The 12,151-nt window shown below is 58.4% G+C and overlaps 1 protein-coding gene across 1 annotated transcript; it reads right to left on the reverse strand.

The window, feature by feature from the left end:
- Positions 1–4,860: 4,860 nt before the first annotated feature.
- DLX3 (distal-less homeobox 3) lies at positions 4,861–10,417 on the reverse strand. Its single transcript, XM_070560659.1, has 3 exons — positions 9,523–10,417; positions 8,266–8,456; positions 4,861–6,703 (listed from the first exon to the last, which is right to left on the reverse strand). The coding sequence occupies exons 1-3, from the start codon at positions 9,845–9,847 to the stop codon at positions 6,356–6,358; spliced, it is 864 nt and encodes a 287-aa protein (XP_070416760.1). The 5' UTR covers positions 9,848–10,417; the 3' UTR covers positions 4,861–6,355.
- Between the last annotated feature and the right edge of the window lie 1,734 nt (positions 10,418–12,151).

Raw genomic sequence — 12,151 nt, forward strand, 5'->3', positions numbered from 1 at the left:
GGAGCCCCCTTAGTAGTGCCTGTCCAGATGTGGCCAGTGTAGGCAGAGGAGCCCTGGCAGGCACTCACAGCACTGCCCCTCATTTGCTGTGTGACCTCGGGCACTTCGCACAGTCTCTGTGGGGCTGCTTCCTGAGGGTTAGATGAGATAATGCCCAGTGAGGGTGCAACCACTGTTAGCTCCTGCAGTTGCTCAGAGGAACGGTTGGGTACTGGCTTTCCCTTTGTCGTCTCATGTAACCCCCAACAGCCGAGAGAGGGGGGCAGTTACTATTTCCTCCTCAGCCTCACAGCGCCCTCTCTGATGGGAGTGGCAGCTGCTGCTGACAGCGATTGTGTGAGGGGGCCCAAGAGCTCCCCATCGCTTCATTTATTCATTCAGACATTTGATGTCCACTGAGGGTCCTGCCCCTCCAGCCTGCGCTAGGCACGTGGGGTGGGAGCGTGTGCGGGTGAGCATGCCCAGGTCCCTCATCCCTCATGTCCCCAGTTCAGATCCTCCCCAGCTCTGCCCCCAGGGCTTGGTATAATAGCCTTCCCTGAGCCCCTGGCCTTGCAGCCCACAACCCTCCCCCGGGTGAACAAAAAAACTCCATGTGGTCCACGCCCAGATGAGGCAGAAAAGAAGGTGAGATGCAGGCTGTGCCTCCACAGAGCTCGGACTAGGAGCCTGGAAAGAGTCACCCAGTTAGTAGTGACCAGCGTGGCTTAGTGACAGAGGAGAAAGATGGGAGCTGGGGACTCAGGCTGGATGTCTGAGGAGCTGACTCAAAGGCTTGTGCGGGAGGGCGCTGGCCCCTTGGAAGAGCTGGAGGCCAGCCTTCCTGACTCCCTGGCCTCAGCCTGCTCCATCAGCCCCCTCCCTGCTCCCTCTGCCCCAAGCCACCCCCAGGGCCCCCATCAACACTGACCTCCCGCCGCCTTCCCCCAGCCGCAGAGGAAACATCTACAAGCACTTTTTGGCTTCTCAGTCTCCCAGTCTCAGGCTGATGGGTGGTTGGTAAACAGCTTATTAAGGTGATTAACGCTGCAATTAAAGCTGGAAAAACAGAGGCCAGGGTGCTGGCTGAAAGCTCCCCTCTCCTCCCCCCTCCCTTCTCCCCTTCCCCTCCCCTCACTCCTCTTCCATCCCCTCTGGGCTTGGTTGATGCAACTCGGCCTGAGCTAGCCAACCAGAGCCCTCACCTAGGGGCTGGGAGGCTGCGCACCTGGGGTCCTGTCTCAGCTGCCCAGGACCCCCTTCCCCACGAGGTGGGGGACTCTTCTGGACTGGGGAGTAAGTGGTCGTGAGAGTGTGTTTCTGAGGCGGATGGTGTATGGAGGCTGAATTGGGATGAGGTCTCTAAGAACCCCTAGTGCCTGGGACCCCTTGAAGGGAGGGGCCTCAGGGACACTGGTGAAGACTACCCTTCTCATCCACGTCCCCAAGGGAGAAGGGCAAGCGCTGTCTCCTCCCAGAATGGGGTCAAGGAGCTTCCTTTCCCCAAGCTCACGGTGTTAGGGCAGCTGCTGGCACATCCGAGGGGCTGGGAACTGCCAGACCCTGGCCCTTCTCAGAGCTCAGCACCCAGGGAAGGATTTAGGGACCCTCTGGATCCATGCCTGCCCTCCCTTCAGCATTGGCTCTAGCCAACCCACCAAGATCCACGTGGCAGCTGCTCAGGCTCTCCCATAAGCCTCCTTTCTCTCCACCCCATGAGTCCTGGAAGGGGAGTTATTCCAGAGGTGGGATCTCCAGGGAGTATGTTCCCAGACCCCCAGCTCTGCCTGTCATGCTGCCATCCTTCTTTCAAGGCATAATTCAAATACCACCTCTTCCATGAAGCCTTTCCAGATTTCCTTCCCACCTGCCACCAAGTGCCTGTGCCCTTTCCTCTGACAGCCCGTCCAGTCCTACCTGACTGTGTCAGGTTTGCCCACCTGGGGGCCTCTTCAAGGTGGGCCCTGCTTCTGGCCCTGGAGCTCCTAGCACAGGTCTGTGCCTCCCTTCCCCAGGCTTCGGTCATCTCTTGCACCAGCTCCTAGAACTGCCTGGCATATGGCAGGTGCTCAATAAATATTGGTTGACTTATCCCTTTGGGGAGTGCACCTAGAGATGGGTGATCAACCAAGGTGGCAAGTACAGCCAAGGGCCTGAGTTTGAATGGGGGTATGGGAAGGTGGGATGGGGCAGGAGGTGAGGAGGGGAATAAGCCCCATCTCCCCATCACCATCATCAACAGCAACTTTCATTAACTGAGCAGTACTCACCTTGTGCTAGTACCTTGTTAAGCATTTTACTCACGTTATCCCATTTAATCCTCTCAACAACCCTGCTGGGTAGGTGGCGTTATCCCTACATTAGAGATGAGGAAACTGAGGCTTAGAAAGGTGAAGCGACTTGCCCAAGATCACACAGTCAGTAACGTGGTGGAGGCAAGATCCTGTCCAGGTCAGCTGACTCCAGCGTGCACATTAAGCTTTTCCTAGGACCAGCCCAGGGGGAAGAAGCCCAGCCTCTTCCCCCTCCGCTTCTCCTCCCAGGGAAGAACCCAGGGAGCAGGACTGGTGGTGGGGTGGGCGGAGCTGCGGTGGCTCCAGCTCACTGACACTCTGCCCTGGGGCGTCTTAGTAAACTGAGCTACAGAAAAGCCTATTAAGAGCACCCATTCCCCAGACAGACCTGGGTTCAAACCCAGTATTGCCATGTATTAGTTATATGACCTCGATGGAGACCAGACCTCTCTGAGCCTCAGTTTCCCCATCCAAAAAATGGGTTCTATACCACCCACCTCCCAGTCTGTTGTGAGGATCACGAGCAAAGTGCCTGGCACAGAGGATGAGTTTAGCAAATGCCAGCTGTTACTAAGGTTTAGAGAATAGTGACCCTCAGGGCAGACAGGGGTCCCCTAGCCCCTCCTTCTTCCCTGAAGGTTGTCACGAGGCACTAGGTATCGTTAAGAAGCACCTGGCAAAAGATGGGCTCAGCAGCCCTGCCCTGGCACTCTGCCAGGTCCCCCACCCAAGCTCCTGTCCTCGTGCCCCCGCCACCACCACCAAAGTTGGCAAAGAGGGTGCCTGACTGGCCTGGAGGTGAGGAGAGGAGGAAGGGGAGGTCAGGGGTGGGGCTGACCTCCACGGGAGGTCACCCGGGCAGTTAATCCAGCCTGACAGAGCAGGGATGAGCAGGGAGGAATCAGGGAGCTTACAACATCCTTTCATCCCGCAGCAGCCCGCCCGCCCGCCAGCCTGCCCGCCCAGCCTCCCTCCTTCCTTCCTCTCTCTTTCTGCCCTTTTTTTCCCTCTCCCTCCCTTTGCTGGCAGCCCAGCCCTAATAAAATGCAGTGTCTCCAGCAAGTCTGCCCGGCTGCCGCCTCGCTGCTCCTGCCTGCACGCAGCCCTCAAACCAAACTGCTCAGCTCAGCCCCGCCTGGCAGCTGCCACTTAACCCTTGCCAGCCCGGCTGGCTGGCGTCGTGGGCTGAAGGCCCTCCTCCCTTCCGCCTCCCTCAGGCATGGGGGGAGGGGAAGGCCTGCCTTCTGAGAGGGAAGGGGTGGAGTGGGAGCATGGAGGGCCCCACTGTTCTGGAGCCCCCCCCCCCCCCCCCGAGAACCCTTCGTCCATCTGTGTACCTGTGACTGCTGTCTAAGCAGGTCCTTCGGTGACTGAGACCCCCTCCTTCTGCCTTCTCATCCTTCTGCTTTGTGCCTCACCAGTGCGCCAGAGGACAACAGGGTGGGGATTATTGTCCCCATTTGACAGATGAGGAAACTGAGTGCCTGATGGGGAGGCTTCAGGATGAGCTGGGTCACCTCAGCTGCTGAGTGGTGTTGCTGATTCTCAATCTAAGACTTTTTCCAGTACAGGGAGCTGCCACTGGCCCCACGTGTGTGTGCATGCATGCACGTGTGCCTGCGTGTGATGTTGGGGTGATCTGAGCAATGTGTGTTTGCACACCTGTGTATTGGGGGCCTCTATCTCTTCGAGTGTTATGGCTTTGGCTTTATACATTTGTGTGATGCGAAGGTGTCTCAGGAGTGGGTTTGTGTCTATGCCTGTGCCTGTAGATGATGACACGTTTACCTCAAGCAGGAGTCCACGTACGTGCGATGATGGAGAGATGTCATCGTGTGTCTCGGTACACGTGTGTGTATAAGACAGGTGGCTTCCCAAGTGTGTGCATGCATTCGTGCTGTCTCCCATCTGCTCCAAGACGTGCTGCTCACACCCACCTCCATTCATTCTACCGCCTCCAGCTCTCCGTCTCCAAGGTCTTGGAGCTGGGCAGCTGGAAGAGGAGGATGGCAGCAATGCGGGCCCAAGCAGTCAGCGGCAGCAGCAAAAAGCCTCTGAGTCAGGGCCCGAGCCCACCCCCCCCCACCAGAAGGTAAACACAGAACCCCCTCATCTCCATCTTCCAGCCTAGATCCCAATGACCTGGGGTCCTTGCCAGCTGTGGGAGCAGTGGTGTTCCCCCGCCTGAGGCTCCACCCTCGCCCCAAGCTGGAAGGGATAGACAGGAGGGTGAGGGGCCAGGGAGTGCCTGGGTGTGGAGGCAGGGGGTTTACACACGTGTGCAAGCATGTCTTCGTGTGAGCCCAAGATCAAAGAGCAGCCCTGAGGTGACCCGGCGGCGGCGGCAGTGGTGGAGGCCAGCTGACTGGCAGGGAACGCCAAGCCGCCAAGCAGAGTGGAGTCAGGGAGGCCATGGCTGGGAGCCTCCCACCCACCCAGACCTGCCCAGGTTGGGGGCAGCCACCGGGTCAGGAGCGCCTGTCACCCTGGAGGCGCAGAGCTCCGTCCCCACCGAACACCTTCCCCAACTCCCAGGCCCTCCCCGAGAGCTGTCTGTCTCCAGCCTCCAGTTCAAAGAGCTCAGCGGTCATTTTCTTCTTTTTTATTAACTTTATATATAAAGATGGGTCCAGTAAGAAAGGAGAAATGAGAAGGCTGGGAGGGAGTGGGAGCTGGCTTCGTTCCTGTCCCTTAGGGTGGGACTCTTCGAGACCTACCATGTCTCTCCTCTCTGCTGAGCCTCCCACTAAACCCGAATCCAGCCAGAGCCCACATCCCTGTTTCTCTCGGCTTGCAACGCACAGGCAGGTACATCCAAGAGGAAAGGGCCACATAAATAGGAAACCACAGTAGGGAGGAGGCTGCTTCTCTGTTGCTCTTAAAAAAAATACATACTATATATATAGCTACAGTCTTCTACCTCTCCTTCGCTTCGATGCTTGACCACACGAGGGGTGGAGGAAAGTTAGCTCCAAGGGGACGTCTGGGACAAGGAGGGGCAGCGCCACCAGCCCTCCAGACACCCCCTCACCCCTAAAGGCACCGGGTTATAATCCTCCCCCTCTCCCCGTGCACCTCACCCGACATTCTCCATCTCAGCGGGAGCCATCTGTTTCCAAGGCCACCAGAAAGAGGGTGTTTTGGGGGTTGTCTTGCCTGGTATTTCTCCTGGGAGATTTGGGGGTTGGTGCCAAAACTATCAACTTACTGAAGGAGAGGAAGCGGTGGCGGGGCGGGGCACAGAGCAGAGACACCCGCGCAGGGGAGATGGTCCTATCTGTTAACAATGCCCTTTGTTTTCCTATTTTTTCAACAGCTTTTAAAACAAAAGTTGTGCAAAGTCCTGTACATGGAATAAGAAATGGGTCCTTAGGAAACATCAGAGACCCGCTCCTCCTCTCTGACCAGAGAGGCAGAAGAGATGGCTCCTTGAGTTCTTCCCTCTAAAGCCACAAATATTAAAAGATTCTCTCACTTGGGGGGGGGGTTCTTTGGTTTAACCCTCAAATCTTAAATGAGGGCTAGAAGTGCGGGGCAGGGGCTGGTTGAGGTCCTCACCCTGAGTCCCAGTCACGATGTCCAATGTCTTTTTGGCAGAGGGGATGCTCAGGACGGGGGGAGCCACAGGTAGCTCAGAGGAACCAGGCCTGGCAGGTCCCAGAATCCACAAAGCCTGGCGTCCCAGCCCGGGCTGGCCCCACAAACGCTCCACAGTCTGCCCAGTCCCCAAGTCTGGGGAACAAGTATGAAGGTTTCGAAGCTGGAAGATGATGGGCCCTTTAAAGCCAATCCAGGCTCCTGCAGCAGAAGGGGAACAGCTGTCCCAGCTGGAGTGGAGTGCCCCAACATCTGGAGGGGTACCCCCAGTGTCTAGGCAGGGGGAGGGAGGTTCAGGGGACATCCTTGGTCCATGCAAATTTCATCTGGAAGCTCTTAGGTCCTTGGAGGAAGGGGCAAAGGAAGGGGGAAGGGGCTGCTCTTTCCCCTGTGCTCCTCGATGATTCCTGAGTGTCGGCTAGGACGGAGGCGCCTTCTGCCTGGTCCCGGGGGTCCTTCGTGGGAGGTTCAGGCCAGGTGGGTGCTCAGTACACAGCCCCAGGGTTGGGCGGGGGCCCGGGGGAGGCATGGTGCAGGGTGGCCGGCTGAGGTGGCTGCTGCTGTAAGTGGGGTCCACTCAGGTTCTGTGCATGGTACCAGGAGTTGGTGGGGTCGTCCAGGTAGCTGGGCGAGGCACTGTATGGGAGCGGCGGGGCCAGCTGACTGCGCGCAGGGGCTGGAGTGGAGTGGGAGGAGGTGTCCCAGAGGGCGGGTGACGGTGGTGAGTTGCAGGCCATGGAGTCGCTGTTGTTGGGGCTATGCTCCAGGGGCACCTCCCCATTCTTGTAGAGCTTCTTGAATTTGGAGCGGCGGTTCTGGAACCAGATTTTCACCTGCGCCAGAGAAGAAAGGGGGAGCGAATTAGCCTCTCAACATGCTGGGTGAAAACCCCCACAGGGAACCCAGCTACAGAGGGCAAGGCCGGCGCCCAATGTCACACAACAAGTCCCAGACAAAACCCAGGCATCATGACTTCCAGGCCAGCATCTTTTTGCTATCTGGGATAGAACTGTGGCTAGGATCCTTCAACCACCTGGGTCCAAATTGCACTCTGCCACCTTGGGCGTTACTTAACCTCTCTGGTTCTTGCCTTTCTCATCTGCAAAATGGGGATGATGGCAGCACTATTACCTACCTCCTAAGGTCATTATGACACTCAAAGACTTTAAGACAGCCAAAGAACTTAGAACAGCCTGGTATGTAGTACGCACTCAATAAAAGGCAGCCCAGTGGGGGCTAGGCAGTTTATGGCATTTTGTTCACATTAGAAACCCATAAGCAGAGGCGCCCAGATACACAGAGACAAACACACACCCACATAAGCATCTCCATGCGGAGGAACGTACCCACTCACAGCCTCACACACACACGCTGAACTATAAAGATACATACATGCATGCACAGATACACCCAGATAAACACCCCACAAACATGAGCACCGGCATTCACACACACTAGGGTATGGAGGAGCCCTCCAGGGCTGGCTAATGGGGGTGACCTGGGGACTCAGGAACAGGTGAGCCATGATGCCCAAATTTCCCTTGGGGTATCTCCCCCTCCTCCTGCCACTCCCCATCCCATGACTGGTACAAACAATGAATCAGCTCCTCACCGGCTGACCCAGATTCCCGGCGGACCCGGCCCCACGCAGCCGCAACCCAGGCTTGCCTGTCAACACCTGTGGGGAGCCAGGCGTCCACCACTCCTCCCCTGAGCAGTGACAGGCTGCTGGGGACTTTAGGGACAGGCTGAGGGTGGGAGTGGGGCTCCCACCTCTGAGTCCCTATCCTCCTCTTGGCTGGGGGCAGAGGAAGGGGTGGAGCGTTTGAGTGCTGAGCAGGAATGTGGTGCTTTGATACAGGCACAAATTTGTGTACATGCACCCAAGAGCGTGCACAGTCACGTACATGTGCCCCTCCATCTATAAACACAGTGACCTTTGAAAGGTCGCACTCCTTATGTGAGCATTGCCACGTGTACACAGACCTATTAGCATGTGAACAAACACACATGTGTATACATGTGTGTATACACCTCTACACACACACACGCCTAGCCAGGGCTGGGGGGTGGGGGCGTATGACACGTTGTGGACTTCTACTAAGTGAGTGACCAGCACTGTTGGGGGTCAGTGGGAGTTGGGGACTCTGGGCCAGAGGGAGGAGGACACCTCTCCTTGTGACAGACATACACAGGGGCACGGGTTCACAAATATGCACGCCTGTACATGTGCTAATGCGGAGATTTCCAACAGAAAGGGAGACTTTGGGGTTCCCTGCCCACAGGCAAGGTTTTCAGGGACTTGTAGGGACTTTAAAAGGCCAGCCAGGCTCGGCTCAGCGGCGCCGGGAGAGCCCCGGGGTCCCGCGCGGCCCCCCCACCGCCCCACACTGACCTGCGTCTGCGTGAGGCCCAGCTGCGCGGCCAGCTCGGCGCGCTCGGGCAGCGCCAGGTACTGGGCCTTCTGGAAGCGGCGCTGCAGGGCGGCCAGCTGATAGCTGGAGTAGATCGTGCGCGGCTTTCGGACCTTCTTGGGCTTCCCGTTCACCATGCGCACCTCGGCTTCCGGCTCCTCCTTCACGGAAACTGCGGACAACACACCGGGCGGGGGACGGCTCAGCCTCGGCCTGTGGCTCTGCGCCCCCCAGGGCCCGGCGGGACGTCCCCCACCTCCAGCCCACCGACTCGCCCCTGGATTTCCCGGCTGTGCGCCCGCGGGAGGGAGCCGCGGCGACAGAGCCGGACCGGCGGCGCCCAAGACCCGGCGCTCCCGGCTCCCAGCTCCGCGCCCGGCCCCGGAGCGCGGTCCCCGGCGCCAGCAACCGCCCGGGCGGGGACGGCGGCGGCTCCGCTCACGACGCCTCCCGGGTCACCTCCCAGCCTCGCAGCTCCTCGCCCCCCGGCTGCTGGCCGCCCCCTTCTCACCCCCACCTTGCCCGCAGTCGCTTTTCTCGCTCTTTCCCGTCCGTTCTTCCTTCCCTTTTTTTTTTTTTTTAACTTTTTATTTTAGAATAGTTTTACATTTTCAGAAAAGTTGCAAGGATAGTACAGACTCCTTCCTTCCTTCTTTCCTCTTTCCATCCTTCTTTCTTTCCGTCCGTTCCTCTGTTCCTTTCTTCTCTCCTTCCTCTCACTTTGTCCCTCCACATTTCTCTTTTGCTGCGTCTCCACTTTTCTCTTTCAGCTTCTTTACTTCTCAGTCGCTGCTTCCCTGTTTTCCCGTAATTCTGTGGGTCTCTCTCCATGTCGCCCTCACCATTTCCCCCCTCCCCAGCCCAGATCCAGAGGGTCCCTGGAGCTCCCAGTCCCCGCTGCCTACCCGAAAGCCCGGTGCAACCCGATGGAGGCCCCCTTGCTGAAGTGCCCGCGAAAGCACCTCGATTAGGAAGTTCCCTGACAGCCACAGCCCTCTCCTCCCTCGCCCGGTTCACCGCGATCCTCGCCCGAGACCACCGCGCCCCGAACGCGTGCAGTCTCAGGACTGGAAGGTCATCTGTCCCCTCTGGGGGTCATCTAGCCCACCTTCTCTAACTCCACACAGTACTTTTCTTACCCTTGACGCGCCCCTAGATTTCAGCTTCCGTTCCCTGCCTTTCTCTCCCTCGGGCATCTTCCAGCGTCTCCCACCCTTCCGCGACCCCGTGGTCCTCACCTGGGTCCTGGGCGGGCAGCGGCTGCTCCCGGTACGCTCCGTATTGCCGGTAGGAGGCTCCATAGGTATATTCCGACTTGGGCGAGTAAGCGCCCGTGCCTGCAAGCCCGTTGAGATTGAACTGGTGGTGGTAGGTGTAGGGGTTCACGGTCTGGCCGTAGGGCTGGCCCGAGTAGTAGTCGTGCTGAGGAGCGCTGTAGTAGCCCAGATCAGTGACCGAAGACTCGGGCAGGGTGGGCGAGTCCTTCGAGCCCGCATGGCAGCTAAGCGAGCTGGAGATATCGGTGAGGATGCTGCTGAGTTTGCGATCGAAGGAGCCACTCATCCTGGCGGGCGCCGGGCCACCCCGGGTTTGGCCTCGGCCGCAGAGCGGAGCGCAGAAGCCGGCAGAAGCGAGGGGGAGGCGGAGGAGACGAGGCGGGGGTGTGTGTCCGGATGGCGAGGGGAGGGCCCGGCAGAGCCTCGGGGGAGGGGAGGCCGAGGGGCGCTTAGACCATCGCCGGCCTTCAGGCAGTCGCTGCGCGCCTCTCGTCGCGTCCCAAGCCACAGTCAAATGCTGCCAGCTCCGCCCGGCCAGCCGGTTATAGACTCAATAGTAGAGTCGCCGAGGGAGGCTCCAACGCTCTGATTGGCTGCAAGTCTTGCCTTCGAGGCAAAACATGCTCTTTCGCTCTGTCGTTCTTTCTCTCCCTCTCTCTCTCTCCCCCCTCACTCTCCCCCATTCTTTGTTGTTACCCAAAACACACACACACACACACACACACACACACACCCTCATTCCTCCTCCTGTCGCTCCCTCCCCCAGCCCAGATAAAACCCCCAGTGTCTCCGAAGGAAGGAGATGGGGGAGGGTGGTTTTGCAGAGCCCTCAGGATCTGTCAGTCTGTCTGTCTCCCCGGCTGGGGGTGGGAGGTGGGCTTAGGTGCAATGGGAAAGGAGAGGAATTTGCCATTGGGTGTTTGTGGAGGGAGGTGGTCCAAGGTGGGATGTATGTGTGTGTGTGAGCCAGCGCTGTGCAAATGACAGGCAGACAAACGTGCCTAACGTGGGGAGGACCCAGGGCCCAGGAAAATGTTTTAATTTCTTTTAAAATCATAAGAAAAGAAATTTTGAAGAAAATATTTGAATATATGATAATATATTGTCTTTACCTCAATGCACTCATAAAATGTAATTTAAATTTTTTTTTTTTAATAGAGGAGGGGGCCCATCAGGCAGAAGTGCCTTGGGCTTATGAAAGTCATAACTGGGTCCAGGGAGAGTCCTGTTGGAGGGGGCTGGGGGGGGGCAGATATGTGTGGATTTCCGGGCTTCTGGGGAGGGTAGGGTTGCACTGCCTGCGGGTGGTGATATTGGAGTTGTTTCTGTAACTATGTGTGTGCAGTTTCAGAGATGGCCCAGGCTTGCTGGACGGTGCAGGGGACCTGGGGTCCCCATGGGGTTGGATGGGATACAGCCTGGCTCTCTGACTGTGTGCTTCAGTAAGTTTGGGGCAGAGTCTGTGCTTTGGGGACAGCACTGGGGGATTGTGGGCGTTTTTAAAGATCAGGTATATGGGACAGGTGTGCTAGGGTGTGTGATGTGAGGATTTCCTGTGTTGCACAGTATACAGAGATGTACCTGAGTGCAGGAATGCATGTGTGAGAGTGCAGCAGTGTATGTGGGTGTGTAAGCAGTGTGAGTGGAGGGCCGTGGGATGGTGTGTCTGTGTGTGAATGGGTAGTTGTATGCAGATGTGTGTAAAACTCTCAGGACCTTCCCAATCTCCAGTAGCTGGGAACCATGATGCGCCATTGAACCCTGTCTCCCCAAGAAGGCCCTGAAGAAGAGGTTTCCCTTGCTGGGGACCCCCAGCTCCTAATCCTGTCTGGCTCACGAGGCCAGGCTTCTGGGTCATTCAAGTTGTTCCCAACGTCTAGCCCATTTCACCCTTCTACCACCAATTCTGCTCTCCGCCTTTTCCCTGGGGATCGGGGAGCTCCTTCAAATCTCAGTTCCTAGCTGCATACAACCTTCATACAGGCTGCCGCGTCAATTCTCCTCCTGTCCGCTTCCCCTGCCTGGCGTCCCGGGACACGCAGTGCCAGCGCGCCACCTTGTGGTCACTCTTGGGCTCTGCGGCCTCCCCAAGTCTCGCCAAGCACTGAGCGGGGTCGAGGGCGGGGGCGGAGGGGGGGTCGCCTTCGTGGACTCTGTCAGGGAGACAAGTGTGCTGGGGGCTCTGTGCCCCTTTCCAAAGTCAGATCCCCGGTGCAGGCTTCCAGCGACTCCAAGGGCTTTGAGAGCTGCAGGTGGTGGAGACAGAGGGCCACGGTTAGCAGGCCGAGGGGCAGGAGTGCCCGCCAAGTCTGAGCGGCTCCGGGGAGGCGAGGTGTGGGAAAGGTGGGGGCGGGGGCCGGGCGAGGGGAGCGCTATCTGTCTGTCTATCTCCGCGTCCCCCCAGCGCCTATCGCTCGCCGCTCCGAGCCCATGGCGGGGCGAGTTGCCACCCGCTCTGGATGCCCTCTGTTCTGTTGCCAAGAGGGCGCCTAGGGAGCCCGCGGCATTGGGGGCAGGAAGGGCACTGGGCGGGCCAGCTCCCCCTCCCAGGATGGGAGCGGGAGAGACCAGCAGGGCCTGCTTTGGAGTC

The sequence above is a fragment of the Equus przewalskii genome, chromosome 10, assembly GCF_037783145.1.
Source record: "Equus przewalskii isolate Varuska chromosome 10, EquPr2, whole genome shotgun sequence".
NCBI classification, from domain to species: Eukaryota; Metazoa; Chordata; class Mammalia; order Perissodactyla; family Equidae; genus Equus; species Equus przewalskii.